This window comes from Ranitomeya variabilis, chromosome 5, assembly GCF_051348905.1.
Source record: "Ranitomeya variabilis isolate aRanVar5 chromosome 5, aRanVar5.hap1, whole genome shotgun sequence".
Taxonomy (NCBI): Eukaryota; Metazoa; Chordata; class Amphibia; order Anura; family Dendrobatidae; genus Ranitomeya; species Ranitomeya variabilis.
This window is the reverse complement of record NC_135236.1, coordinates 427,268,023-427,281,167: the sequence shown is the minus strand read 5'-3', so window position 1 is coordinate 427,281,167 and position 13,145 is coordinate 427,268,023. Positions and strand designations below refer to the sequence as shown.

At 42.8% G+C, this 13,145-nt stretch overlaps 1 protein-coding gene across 1 annotated transcript in view; it reads right to left on the bottom strand.

Annotated features, from left to right (window-relative positions):
- The window catches only part of TPH2 (tryptophan hydroxylase 2), a 530,115-nt gene extending 520,735 nt beyond the window's left edge, over window positions 1-9,380 (bottom strand). Inside the window, exon 1 of the mRNA XM_077265292.1 lies at window positions 9,197-9,380. Within this exon, the coding sequence (XP_077121407.1) occupies window positions 9,197-9,295 (99 nt within the window). The 5' untranslated portion in view covers window positions 9,296-9,380. The remainder of the gene's footprint in view (window positions 1-9,196) is intronic.
- Window positions 9,381-13,145: the final 3,765 nt, after the last annotated feature.

Sequence of the window (13,145 nt, the reverse complement as noted above, 5' to 3'; positions counted from 1 at the left end):
GCCAAAGTCATGACGCACTTTCTGGGCGGAGTTTGTACGGCCCCAAAGGATGGTATAAATATCCAAATGGCCCTTAGCAGAAAAAAGATTCCCCACCCCTGTTCTAGAGGGTTGCTTTAGAATTTAGAGGGCACATAATGCCACACAATAGGTGTAGTATTAGGGACACATATGGCACAGCGGCTCAGCATTGGGGTATCAGCAGGATGAAGAGTTTGTGCAGGATAGGAAAAGTCCCATTGGTGACAGTGCTGAAAATATGAGACGTGAAATGTGTCTTTGCTGCATTCTCTAAAGCCAAGTCCTGGCTGGAAGAAGGTGTCATGTCGGTCTGGGCCAGATGGAAAAGACGCTAAAAGTGAGCGATTCCATCAGAAAGAACGTCAGCGGTAAGTCATTATCTGTAACTGTGCTGAGATCTCTTATATGTTCTATAGGACTGGTATCTACCACTGACCATATGGAAGTAATATCAATATTGGTCTTATATAGAGATTATTTTCAGCGCGGTCATCTGCTGAGGTTGCCCTCCACTATTAGGGTACGTCACCCATTTATAATCAAGGTTACCCAGTTAGGGGCCCACTCAGAAGTTTTGTCCCCCTGAACCAAAACCCTAGCTACGCATCTGATCAGACCAGAAAATCTTATTTGTCATAGTCTGGGAGTCCTTCATGTGTTTTTTAGCAAACTCTATACGGGCTTTCATATGTCTTGCACTGAGGAGAGGCTTCCGTTTAGCCACTCTGCCATAAAGGCCCAACTGGTGGAGGGCTGCAGTGATAGTTGACTGTGTTGAACTTTCCCCCATCTCCCTACTGCATCTCTGGAGCTCAGCCACCGTGATCTTGGGGTTCTTCTTTAATTCTCTCACCAAGGCTCTTCTCCCACGATTGCTCAGTTTGGCTGGATGGCCAGGTCTAGGAAGACTTCTGGTGGTCCCAAACTTTTTCCATTTAAGGAATATGGAGGCCACTGTGCTCTTAGGAACCTTGAGTACTGCAGAAATTCTGTTGTAACCTTGGCCAGATCTGTGCCTGGCCACAATTCTGTCTCTGAGCTCCTTGGCCAGTTCGTTTGACCTCATGATTCTCATTTGGTCTGTCATGCACTGTGAGCTGTGAGGTCTTACATAGACAGGTGTGTGCCTTTCCAAATCAAGCCCTATCAGTTTAATTAAACACAGCTAGACTCCAATGAAGGAGTAGAACCATCTCAAGAAGGATCACAAGGAAATGGACAGCATGTGACTTAAATATGAGTGTCTGAGCAAAGGGTCTGAATACTTATGACCATGTGATATTTCAGTTTTTCAATTTTATTAAATCTGCAAAAAATTCTACATTTCTGTTTTTTTTCAGTCAAGAAGGTGTGCAGAGTGTACATTAATGTAAAAAATGATTTTTTTTTAATTTACCAAATGGCTACAATGAAACAAAGAGTGAAAAATTTAAAGGGGTCTGAATACTTTCCTTACCCACTGTATGTGATATGGTGTTAGATGGGAATTGATGTGTGATTGGTGAGGGCGTGGTGGAGATGTGGAGTTTTTCTATGATTCCCTGATCAATTGTGAATAAAGTTGAGGACTCTTTAAGTGGCAACATTTCAGATCTATAACAGAACATTTCTCTGCTATGGAACTGAACTGTTCCCACATGAGCTAATAAAGAGTCCACTGCTTAAAGGGATACATGTTCAGCCTTGATAAAATAATATAGAGAAAAATTGGCGTGCACTCGGTATTCTACGGGAGCGAGGTGCCGGTGTAATGGACTGTACAAGTCCTATATAAACAGGGAGAATAGAATACACCGCACTCTCTATATATGTATAATGCAAAAATAGTGAAAATTTATTATGGACATTAAACATGAGATTCCATACGTGGAAAGCGACCAGAGGTTATACTGACGTTTCGACTCTTCCCGAGTCTTAATCATATGATCGCTTAGTATGAGATAAATTGAGAGTAGAGAAAAATCCATTGAGGTTGGAGAGCAATCTCTTGTTCAGCGTATATGTAGGTATCCCTATAAGGTATATGTCCTCAATAGCAGGGTCTGGCTGGCTGTGTAGGGTGGGCGGCGCTCCCGCACCTGGCTGTGTTGGCGTGCTGCGTATGATTAAGACTCGGGAAGAGTCGAAATGTCAGTTTAACCTCTGGTTGCTTTCCACCTTTGGAATCTCATGTTTAATGTCCATAATAAATTTTCACTATTTTTGCATTATACATATATAGACAGTGTGGTGTATTCTATTCTCCCTTGATAAAATAATAAAGCCTACACTCCCATGTTGGTGCCATTACCGCGGTGTCGGCACTCGCCCTCCCAGGAGCTGTGATGTGGTGTTGTGACACGTGATGCCCGGCGCCAATCAGCGCTGGTGTCACTGTCTCCACCTTTGGACAAACTGAATATGAAGAGGAAGTCTGTGATCAAGCAGTACATCCCGGACTTCCTCTTCATGTTCAGTTTGTTCCAAGGGGAAGACATTGATGTCAGTGCTGATTGGTGCCGGGCATCACATTACAACTTCACATCACAGCCCCAGGGAAAGTGAGTGCTGACACCGTGAAGACGGAGTCGGCACTGGAGGTGAGTATAGGTTTTATTATTTTATCAGGGCATAACATGTAAGGGGTTGTTCTAGTAGTGGAGAACCCCTAAAAGATTTGGTGCTGCTCAGTTATGATTTTATATATATACAGGGGCATAACTACCGCGGTCGCAGCGGTCGCCATTGCGACCGGGCCCCGCAGGTCAGGGGCCCAGGGCCGGCCCCTGACCTGCGGGGCCGGACTGGCCATCGGGCACTTCTGGCAAATGCCAGAAGAGCCGGTGCCAGTAGTGGGCCGCCCGCTGCACTGTTCCCCCCCGCCCGCCGCCGCATTTAACTATACCGGCGTCTATGACACCGGTACAGTTCAATGCAATGATGGAGGAGAGAGCGTCACCTGACGCTCCTTCTCCCATCATTCCCCGCTCTGCCTCTGACAGTACACTGCGGGTGCGCGATGACGTCATATCATCGCGCACCTGCTGTGTCCTGGGCAGACTGCAGCCGCCGGGAGCAGCGCGGGCAAAAGGAAAGGTGAGGAGAGTTTTTTTTTTTTTTCTTTTTAACTGGACTGTGGGGCCATTATCGGGGGGGGGGATGAGATGAGGGCTGTGCTGTATATACCCCTGTGCGGGCTTTGCTGTATATATCCCTGTGCGGGCTGTGCTGTATATATCCCTGTGCGGGCTGTGCTGTATATACCCCTGTGCGGGCTGTGCTGTATATACCCCTGTGCGGGCTGTGCTGTATATACCCCTGTGCGGGCTGTGCTGTATATACCCCTGTGCGGGCTGTGCTCTATATACCACTGTGCGGGCTGTGCTGTATATACCCCTGTGCGGGCTGTGCTGTATATACCCCTGTGCGGGCTGTGCTGTATATACCACTGTGCGGGCTGTGCTGTATATACCATTGTGCGGGCTGTGCTGTATATACCCCTGTGCGGGCTGTGCTGTATATACCCCTGTGCGGGCTGTGCTGTATATACCCCTGTGCGGGCTGTGCTGTATATACCCCTGTGCGGGCTGTGCTGTATATACCCCTGTGCGGGCTGTACTGTATATACCCCTGTGCGGGCTGTGCTGTATATATCCCTGTGTGGGCTGTGCTGTATATATCCCTGTGCGGGCTGTGCTGGATATACCACTGTGTGGGCTGTGCTGGATATACCACTGTGCGGGCTGTGCTCTATATACCACTGTGCGGGCTGTGCTGGATATACCACTGTGCGGGCTGTGCTGGATATACCACTGTGTGGGCTGTGCTGGATATACCACTGTGCGGGCTGTGCTCTATATACCACTGTGCGGGCTGTGCTGGATATATCACTGTGCGGGCTGTGCTGGATATACCACTGTGCGGGCTGTGCTGGATATACCACTGTGTGGGCTGTGCTGGATATACCACTGTGCGGGCTGTGCTCTATATACCACTGTGCGGGCTGTGCTGGATATACCACTGTGCGGGCTGTGCTGGATATACCACTGTGCGGGCTGTGCTGGATATACCACTGTGCGGGCTGTGCTGGATATACCACTGTGTGGGCTGTGCTGGATATACCACTGTGCGGGCTGTGCTCTATATACCACTGTGCGGGCTGTGCTGGATATACCGGTACCACTGTGCGGGCTGTGCTGGCACCCAACACCATGTTGCAGTGCAGGAGATTCCTGCAACAGTCCGAGGCGTATCTAGGGGAAGGTGGGGGGGGCGTGGGGGGGGCCCATTTGGAAGTTTGCACCGGGGCCCATAACTTTGTAGTTACGCCACTGTATATATATATGTATATATATATATATATATATATATATATATATATATATACATATATACATATATATATACCTTATATACTCGAGTATAAGCCGACCCGAGTATAAGCCGAGACACCTAGTTTTGCCACAAAAAACTGGGAAAGCTTAATGACTTGAGTATAAGCCTAGGGTGGGAAATGCAGCAGCTACTGGTAAATTTCAAAAATAAAAATAGATACCAATAAAAGTAAAATTAATTGAGACATCAGTAGGTTAAGTATTTTTGAATATCCATATTGAATCAGGAGCCCCATATAATGCTCAATACAGTTCATGATGGGCCCCATAAAATGCTCCATACAGAATACACCCCATATAATGCTCCATAAAGTTTATGATGAAGCCCATAAGATGCTCCATATTAAAATATGCCCGATATAATGCTGCACAAAGGTTAATAATGTCCCCATAAGATGCTCCGTAGAAACATTTGCCCCATACAATGCTGCATAAAGGTTGATTATGGCCCCATAAGATGCTCCATATAAACATTTGCCCCATACAATGCTGCATAAAGGTTAATAATGGCTCCATAAGATGCCCCATAGAAACATTTGCCCCATACAATGCTGCATAAAGGTTAATAATGGCCCCATAAGATGCTCCATAGAAACATTTGCCCTATGCAATGTGGCATAAAGGTTGATTATGGCCCCATAAGATGCTCCATAGAGTAATATGCCCCATATCCTGTTGCTGCGATTAAAAAACAAAAAGGCATACTCACCTCTCGTCGCTCAGGCCCCTGGCACTTGCGATATTCACCTGTCCCCGTTCCACCGTCGGGCGCCACTCTGTCTTCCGGGTCCTCTGGCTGTGATATTCAGGCAGAGGGAGCGCGATGATGGAGCGGCGCCCGGCGGTGGAATGGGGACAGGTGAATATCACTATGCTCACCCTCCCCCGTTATACTCACCTGCTCCCGCCGTGGTCCCTGCTTCTCACTGACAGATGGTCTTGGCACCAGCAGCTTGTTCCGGTGTTCAGCGGTCACTGGTACCGCTCATTAAAGTAATGAATATGCGCTCCACCCCTATGGGAGTGGAGTCGCGTCCATATTCATTACTTTAATGAGCGGTACCACGTGACCACTGAACACAGGAAGAGCTCTCGGTGCAGCCCGAAGACCATCGGAGATGCAGGGACCGTGCCAGGAGCAGGTGAGTATGTGACAGTCTCCGCTCCCCCTCCCCCACCGACCCCCTTATTAGGTACACCATGCTAGTAACGGGTTGGACCCCGTTTTGCCTTCAGAACTGCCTCAATTCTTCGTGGCATAGATTCAACAAGGTGCTGGAAGCATTCCTCAGAGATTTTGGTCCATATTGACATGATGGCATCACACAGTTGCCGCGGATTTGTCGGCTGCACATCCCAAAGATGCTCCATACAAGGCAGGATGGATCCATGCTTTCATGTTGTTTACGCCAAATTCTGACCCTACCATCCGAATGTCGCAGCAGAAATCGAGACTCATCAGACCAAGCAACGTTTTTCCAATCTTCTACTGTCCAATTTCGATGAGCTTGTACAAATTGTAGTCTCAGTTTCCTGTTCTTAGCTGAAAGGAGTGGTACCCGGTGTGGTCTTCTGCTGCTGTAGCCCATCTGCCTCAAAGTTCGACGCACTGTGCGTTCAGAGATGCTCTTAGGCCTACCTTGGTTGTAACGGGTGGCGATTTGAGTCACTGTTGCCTTTCTATCAGCTCGAACCAGTCTGCCCATTCTCCTCTGACCTCTGGCATCAACAAGGCATTTCCGCCCACAGAACTGCCGCTCACTGGATTTTTTTTCTTTTTCGGACCATTCTCTGTAAACCCTAGAGATGGTTGTGCGTGAAAATCCCAGTAGATCAGCAGTTTCTGAAATACTCAGACCAGCCCTTCTGGCACCAACAACCATGCCACGTTCAAAGGCACTCAAATCACCTTTCTTCCCCATACTGATGCTCGGTTTGAACTGCAGGAGATTGTCTTGACCATGTCTACATGCCTAAATGCACTGAGTTGCCGCCATGTGATTGGCTGATTAGAAATTAAGTGTTAACAAGAAGTTGGACAGGTGTACCTAATAAAGTGGCCGGTGAGTGTATATATATATATATATATATAGTTTAAAACAGACGTTTGCATACACTAAATAAATGGTCACATATTCATTTTTCCTCAATATCTGACATTAAATCAGAATAAACCTTTCCAGTTCTAGGTCAGTTAGGATTACCATAATTAATAATATTTGCCAAATGCACAGCACCACTCCTCCTGTCCTGTATATATACATTGCACAGTGCCACTCGTCCTATCCTGTATGTATACACTGCACCTATCCTGTATGTATACACTGCACAGTACCGCTTATCCTGTCTTGCTGTCGGAGAGGCAAAATTGGACTTTGGGAAGGTCAATACTGGTTTATTATTTTCCATACTCCTATGGGAAAATGAAAACAAATATTGGAAAACCCATTTAAATGGATTATCCCAAGTAATCCCCTATCCTGAGAACTTTCCAATTGCTGGGTGTCCAACCGCTGGGACTCCCATGATCCCGAGAACTGGAGCTCTAAAGAGCATGATGTAAATGGAGCTGTGGTCGATCATGCGCACTGCGGCGCCATTCACATGTGGCTCTTCAAATGTCTCCTTTAACCCTTTTCCAATGTTGTGCATAATAGTACACCCACGTCAGACTCCCCCTGTTTAGTTCAGGCTGCGGTACTTCACCTGACAGCTGATCGGTACAGCTAACGTGCCCACAACAGCCGTGGGTGGAATTGTGATCCACCCGCGGATGTTAACTAGTTAAATGCTGCTATCAGTCTCCGACAGCAGCATTTAACTCACACTTACCGGAGTTAAGCAACCCCGTCACACTATCACAGGTCACCGATGGGTCAGCATGACAACCAGAGGTCTGAACCGGTCATAGCAAATGAGCATTTCTGCTACACACAGGCAATCTGATCATTGCCTGTATGCAGCAGAGCAGTTCAAAGTACTGCAGCTATTAGTCTCCCATGGAGACTATTGAAGCATGCAGAGAGTAAAAAACATTTTTAAAAATATTAAAAAAATAAAAAATATATAAAAGTTCAAATCACCCCCTTTTCGCCCCATTCAAAATAAACCAAATAAACAATAAAAAAAATCAAATATAGACAAATTTGTTATCACCGCATTCAGAATCGTCCAATCTATCAATATAAAAAAAGAATTAACCCGATCACTAAACGGCATAACAAGAAAAAAAATTTAAATTGCCAGAATTACGTTTTTTTGTTTGCTGCTATAATGCAATAAAATGCAATAATGAACAATCAAAAGATTGATTCAATAAAAACGTCGGCTTGGAGTGCAAAAAATAAGCCCTCACCCAGCCGCAGATCATGAAAAATGGAGACACAACAGGTCTCGGAAAATTGCCATTTTTTTCATTTATTTTAACATATTTGGAATTTTTCTTCACTACTTAAATAAAAAAGAACCTAGACTTGTTTGGTGTCTATGAACTCACAATGACCTGGAAAATCATAATGGCTGGTCAGTTTCAGCATTTAGTGAACATGGTGAAAAAAACTGTTGAATTTCACTTTGTTTGGACAGTATACCTCACTCCCACTTGAGAAAACTAATGGGGGGACCACATGTTTTAATTAACATGATGTTCCTAACTTATGTATCTTCTTACACCATGTGAATTTAATGATAATCGACAGTATATGTTGAGATTTTTTTTTTTACATATTTGTATTAACAGTTTAAGTGAAAATTGTTTTTGGTGCGAATGAGCTAAAGATATAAAAACACTAACTCCCAAGCATATGCTAAGAGGGCAGTGTTTGGCATACATCTAAATAATGCCATTCCATGGGTTAGCTAGCTGGCAGTACATGCCAAACATAGAATAAACCTAGCATTACTAGAATCATTAGATGCATTAGTGTCGGATTGAAAAGAACATCATCAATAAATATTTCCTGAATCTGTTTCTTGTCAAGGAGCCAGATGCACGATGTCCTGATAATAAATTATAGGGCTGTCAGGGGCCAGAATTTATGTGCAGAAAGCCAGAAAAGTGTCAATGTAGTGTATAAAGTGCAATAAATATAAGCCCTACTAATATATCTGAATGTTCCTGTATTTACATATCTTCAGGACGACTTGAGAAATGAATCATGTGTAGACAGACGGATCGATAGATAATGGAGAACTAATGGAAATGACGCTAACAATGAAAGAATGAAGCTGATTCTACATTAATCACATTTCCTGTCAATAAAAGTAATCACGGCCCTGGAATTTCCCATTAATGCAGAATTTGATATTTGTAAACTAATGGTAAATGAAGCGTCCTAATGAGAACGGTGGGAAGAGAAATATTGTTTTATTGGCTGAACTAGCAGCAGGCTTCATTCATGGAAGGGCATGTTGTGCTGGTGTATTCATTATCAAGATTGATGTGTAGACTCAGCACCTAGCAGACCCAAGTGAGCGCGGTAATACATCTCTGAAACTACAAGTGGTGGCAAAGGGAAAAGTCATTCATCAAAGTTTTGCCGTACTTTTGTTCCTCTGCACAATGAGTCCAGCATTGGGCTCCTGTTTACAACTAATGGGATATTGCTGTTGATAAATACCTTGGTGAGTGGACAGGACGGACTTGGGCGCAAAGCCACAAATAAGTAGCCATTTAAGAATGAGCCAAATTCTAAGCCATGTTCTACAGGAAAAATACTTTGTGGAACTGTAAAATCAAATCTAATGTAAAAATGTAATCCAAGTCGAAAATTACACATTCAAATTATTTAGTTTGTACTTACTACTGAGTTGCTTAAGAAATCAGTGGACATAGCAGAATCCAGAGACATTCCCCTCCTGGCCCAATATTTGGAGGAGAACATCATCATTGCAGGTTGCATTTTGACTTGCAGTTAGTCCTCGGGAGCAGCAGATGGCGCAGTGGTCAGCCTTGGCTTCTTTGGGTCTTGTACAGACTTCCTCAGCTTCTTCTGTAACCCTGCTCTTTATATTTATATGAGAACCTCAGCAAATCAGCTGATTGATCGACGCACAAGATTGCAGCTATTATTGTTCTTTCGGCCCCAAGCATTTTCGCTGGAAAACCTCCTTCTCATTATATCAATAAAGAGCTCGGCTTTCTCCTAGGAGAACGCATCATACATGCTGGCTTCAGCTGCACATGCTAGGAGCAGGATGAAGAAGACAGAGGTCTCTTCAAAAATTAGGATGGGCCCTAGCCTGGAAATTACTAGGTCACTGCATGCTACGCATTAACCCCTTCTAGGTTTGGAATGCAAAAGAGGTTGCTGCTGTATTGATATAAAGTGTATTATGTTATCTATCCACTAATACAGCATATACAAAACGTTTACATCATCACAGTCAAGTCCCATTAAATGTAATAAGAACAAATATACTACAGATTATGGATATACAGTGGGGAAAATAAGTATTTGATACACTGCTGATTTTGCAAATTTTCCCACCTGCAAAGTATGGAGAGGTCTGTAATTTTTATCGTAGGTACACCAACTGTGAGAGACAGAATCTAAAAACAAAAAAAAACAGAAAATCACATTGCATGATTTGTATAATTTAAGTTCATTTCATTGTATGAAATAAGTATTTGATCACCTACCAACCAGCAAGAATTCTGGCTCTTACAGACCTTTTAGTTTTTCGTTAAGATGCCCTCCTACTCTGCACTCATTACCTGTATGAATTGCCCCTTTTTAACTCATTATCTGTATAAAAGACACCTGTCCACACAATAAATCACACTCAAACCTCTCCACTATGGCCAAGACCAAAGAGCTGTCTAAGGACACCAGGGACAAAATTGTAGACCTACACAAGGCTGGGATGGGCGACAGGACACTAGGCAAGCAGCGTGGTGAGAAATCAACAACTATTAGAAAATGGAAGAAACACATTATTGACTGTCAATCTTCTTCGGTCTGGGGCTCCATGCAAGATCTCACCTCGTGGGGTGGCTGCTGGGTAAACAAGAATTGACAAATTTATGCGCTAAGCATTCTCAATGCTTCCAATTTGCTAGAGCAGTAATGTAATTCATATTTCATATATTTCATGTTTGCATGCTATAGCGCTACAGAGTGCTACTTTATTTGTTGGTTATGGAGATGGCTACTCTTAGTAAGCACCTGTACACAGGTGCTTACTAATTGATATTCCTGCAAGCATAAGATTGTTTATCTTGGCACATACACTTGTTATACACCATATTCCAAATTATTATGCAAATCAGATTTAAGTGTCATAAAGATGTAATTTTTTTTTTTTTTTTCAAATAAACTCTTGAATGGTATTGTGTATCAGGGAAATCAATCTCAAACACCTGTGATAATTACTTTGCCATTTAAAGGAAAATTACTTAAGGATGTTCCACATTATTGAGCAGGCCACAGGTCTCAAGCAAAATGGAAAATAAATAGAATCTCTATGCTGCTGAAAAAAGTCAAATAGTGCAATGCTTTGGGCAATGTATGAATACATTAGATATTTCATATAACCTTAAGCGTGATCATCGTACTGTGAAGATATTCATGGTTAATATTAAACACAGACCGGTTTGTGCAGATAAAGGCATTATGAAGAAGGTTTCTTCCAGACAAATTCATTGGATTAAGAGAGCAGCTGTTAAGATACCATTGCAAAGCAACAAACAGGTATTTGAAGCTGCTGCTGCTGCCTAAGGAGTCCCACAAACCTCTAGTTGTAGGATCTTCCAGAAGCTTGCAGTTGGGCATAAGCCTATTATTCAGCCACACTTAAACAGTGCTCACAAGCAGAAAGAGTTGCAGTGGGCCCAGACATATATGGAGACAACTAAAACAATCTTGTTTAGTGATGAAGGCTGTGTAACCCTGGATGGTCCAGATGAATGGAGAAGTAGATGGCTGGTGGATGGCCACCATGTCCCAACAAAGCTGCAACGTCAGCAAGGAGGTGGTGAAGTGTTTCGGGTCCTAATCATGGTAAGAGAGCTGATAGATCACTTTAGGGTCTTCGAAAGTATAAAAATGACCTCGGCAAAGTATAGAGTTTTTGACTGACCTCTTTCTTCCATTGTACACAAAGAAGAACCATGCCATTCGTGGCAAAATCATCTTCATGTATGACAATGCACCATCTTATGCTGCAAAGAATACCTCTGAGTCATTGGCTGACTTGGACATAAAAGGAGAGAAACTCATGATGTGGCCACCATCCTTCTCTGATCTCAACTCTATTGAGAACCTTTGGAGAATCCTAAAGCAAATGATCTAAGAGGATGGGAGGCAGTTCACATCAAAACAGTAGCTATCAGAGGCTATTTTGACATCCTGCAAAGTACTTCAAGAAGAAGCTATAAAAGCACTCACAAATTCCATGGATGCAAGATTTGTGAAGGTGGTTTCAAAGAAAAGGTCCTATTTTAACACTTAACTTGGCTTGTTACGGTGTTTGTGATTAAATAAGCTTTTGTTTTCAGTAAATGTGACTTCTTCATGGTGCTAATTCAACAAATGACTATTTTCAATTTTTTATAACCTATAAAATGTTTTGAATCTCTGTTGTGCATGAAAATTTGGAATACTGCATTTTGAATTTTTTTCGGTTTTAAAAAAATACTGTTATCATTGGGAGGCTTCTCTAATAGAATGTAAGTTATCTTTTAACCGTACGATTCATGATTTGAACATTATGCTGAGTCATTTGCATCGACCATCAAAAACATTAGTAAAACACTGTACTCAAAATGCTGCATTTTGAGAAAATGACAATGACCCAAAAAGTCGCAAAATCATCACCAACCAAAATGCATTGTATGTAATTCCTTTTCTATTTCACTATAGGTTGCCAAAATTGCCTTTTAACCCCTTAAGCCCCGAGGGTGGTTTGCACGTTAATGACCGGGCCAATTTTTACAATTCTGACCACTGTCCCTTTATGAGGTTATAACTCTGGAACGCTTCAACAGATCTTAGCGATTCTGACAATGTCTTCTCGTGACATATTGTACTTCATGATTGTGGTAAAATTTCTTCGATATAACTTGCGTTTATTTGTGAAAAAAAAAACGGAAATTTGGCGAAAATTTCGCAATTTTCCAACTTTGAATATTTATGCCCTTAAATCACAGAGATATATCACACAAAATACTTAATAAGTAACATTTCCCACATGTCTACTTTACATCAGCACAATTTTGGAACCAACATTTTTTTTTGTTAGGGAGTTATAAGGGTTAAAAGTTGACCAGAAATTTCTCATTTTTACAACACCATTTTTTTTAGGGACCACATCTCATTTGAAGTCATTTTGAGGGGTCTATATGATAGAAAATACCCAAGTGTGACACCATTCTAAAAACTGCACCCCTCAAGGTGCTCAAAACCACATTCAAAAAGTTTATTAACCCTTCATGTGTTTTACAGGAATTTTTGGAATCTAATATATAAAGCTGAATGTGTGTGTGTGTGTATGTATGTATGTATGTATGTATGTCCGGGATTGGCATCTGAACCGTAGCAGCTACAGCCACAAAATTTTGCACAGTCACACGTCTGGACCCCGAGAGCGTCATAGGCTATGTTGTGAGGTGAAATTTTAACCCCGCGCTTTCCAATTCACCAAACAATTTTGCCCCTATCTACATAATGGGGAAAAAGTGAAAGGAAAAGTGTTGGAGGCGTCGCAGCTACAGGCACAAAATTTTGCACAGTCACACGTCTGGACCCTGAG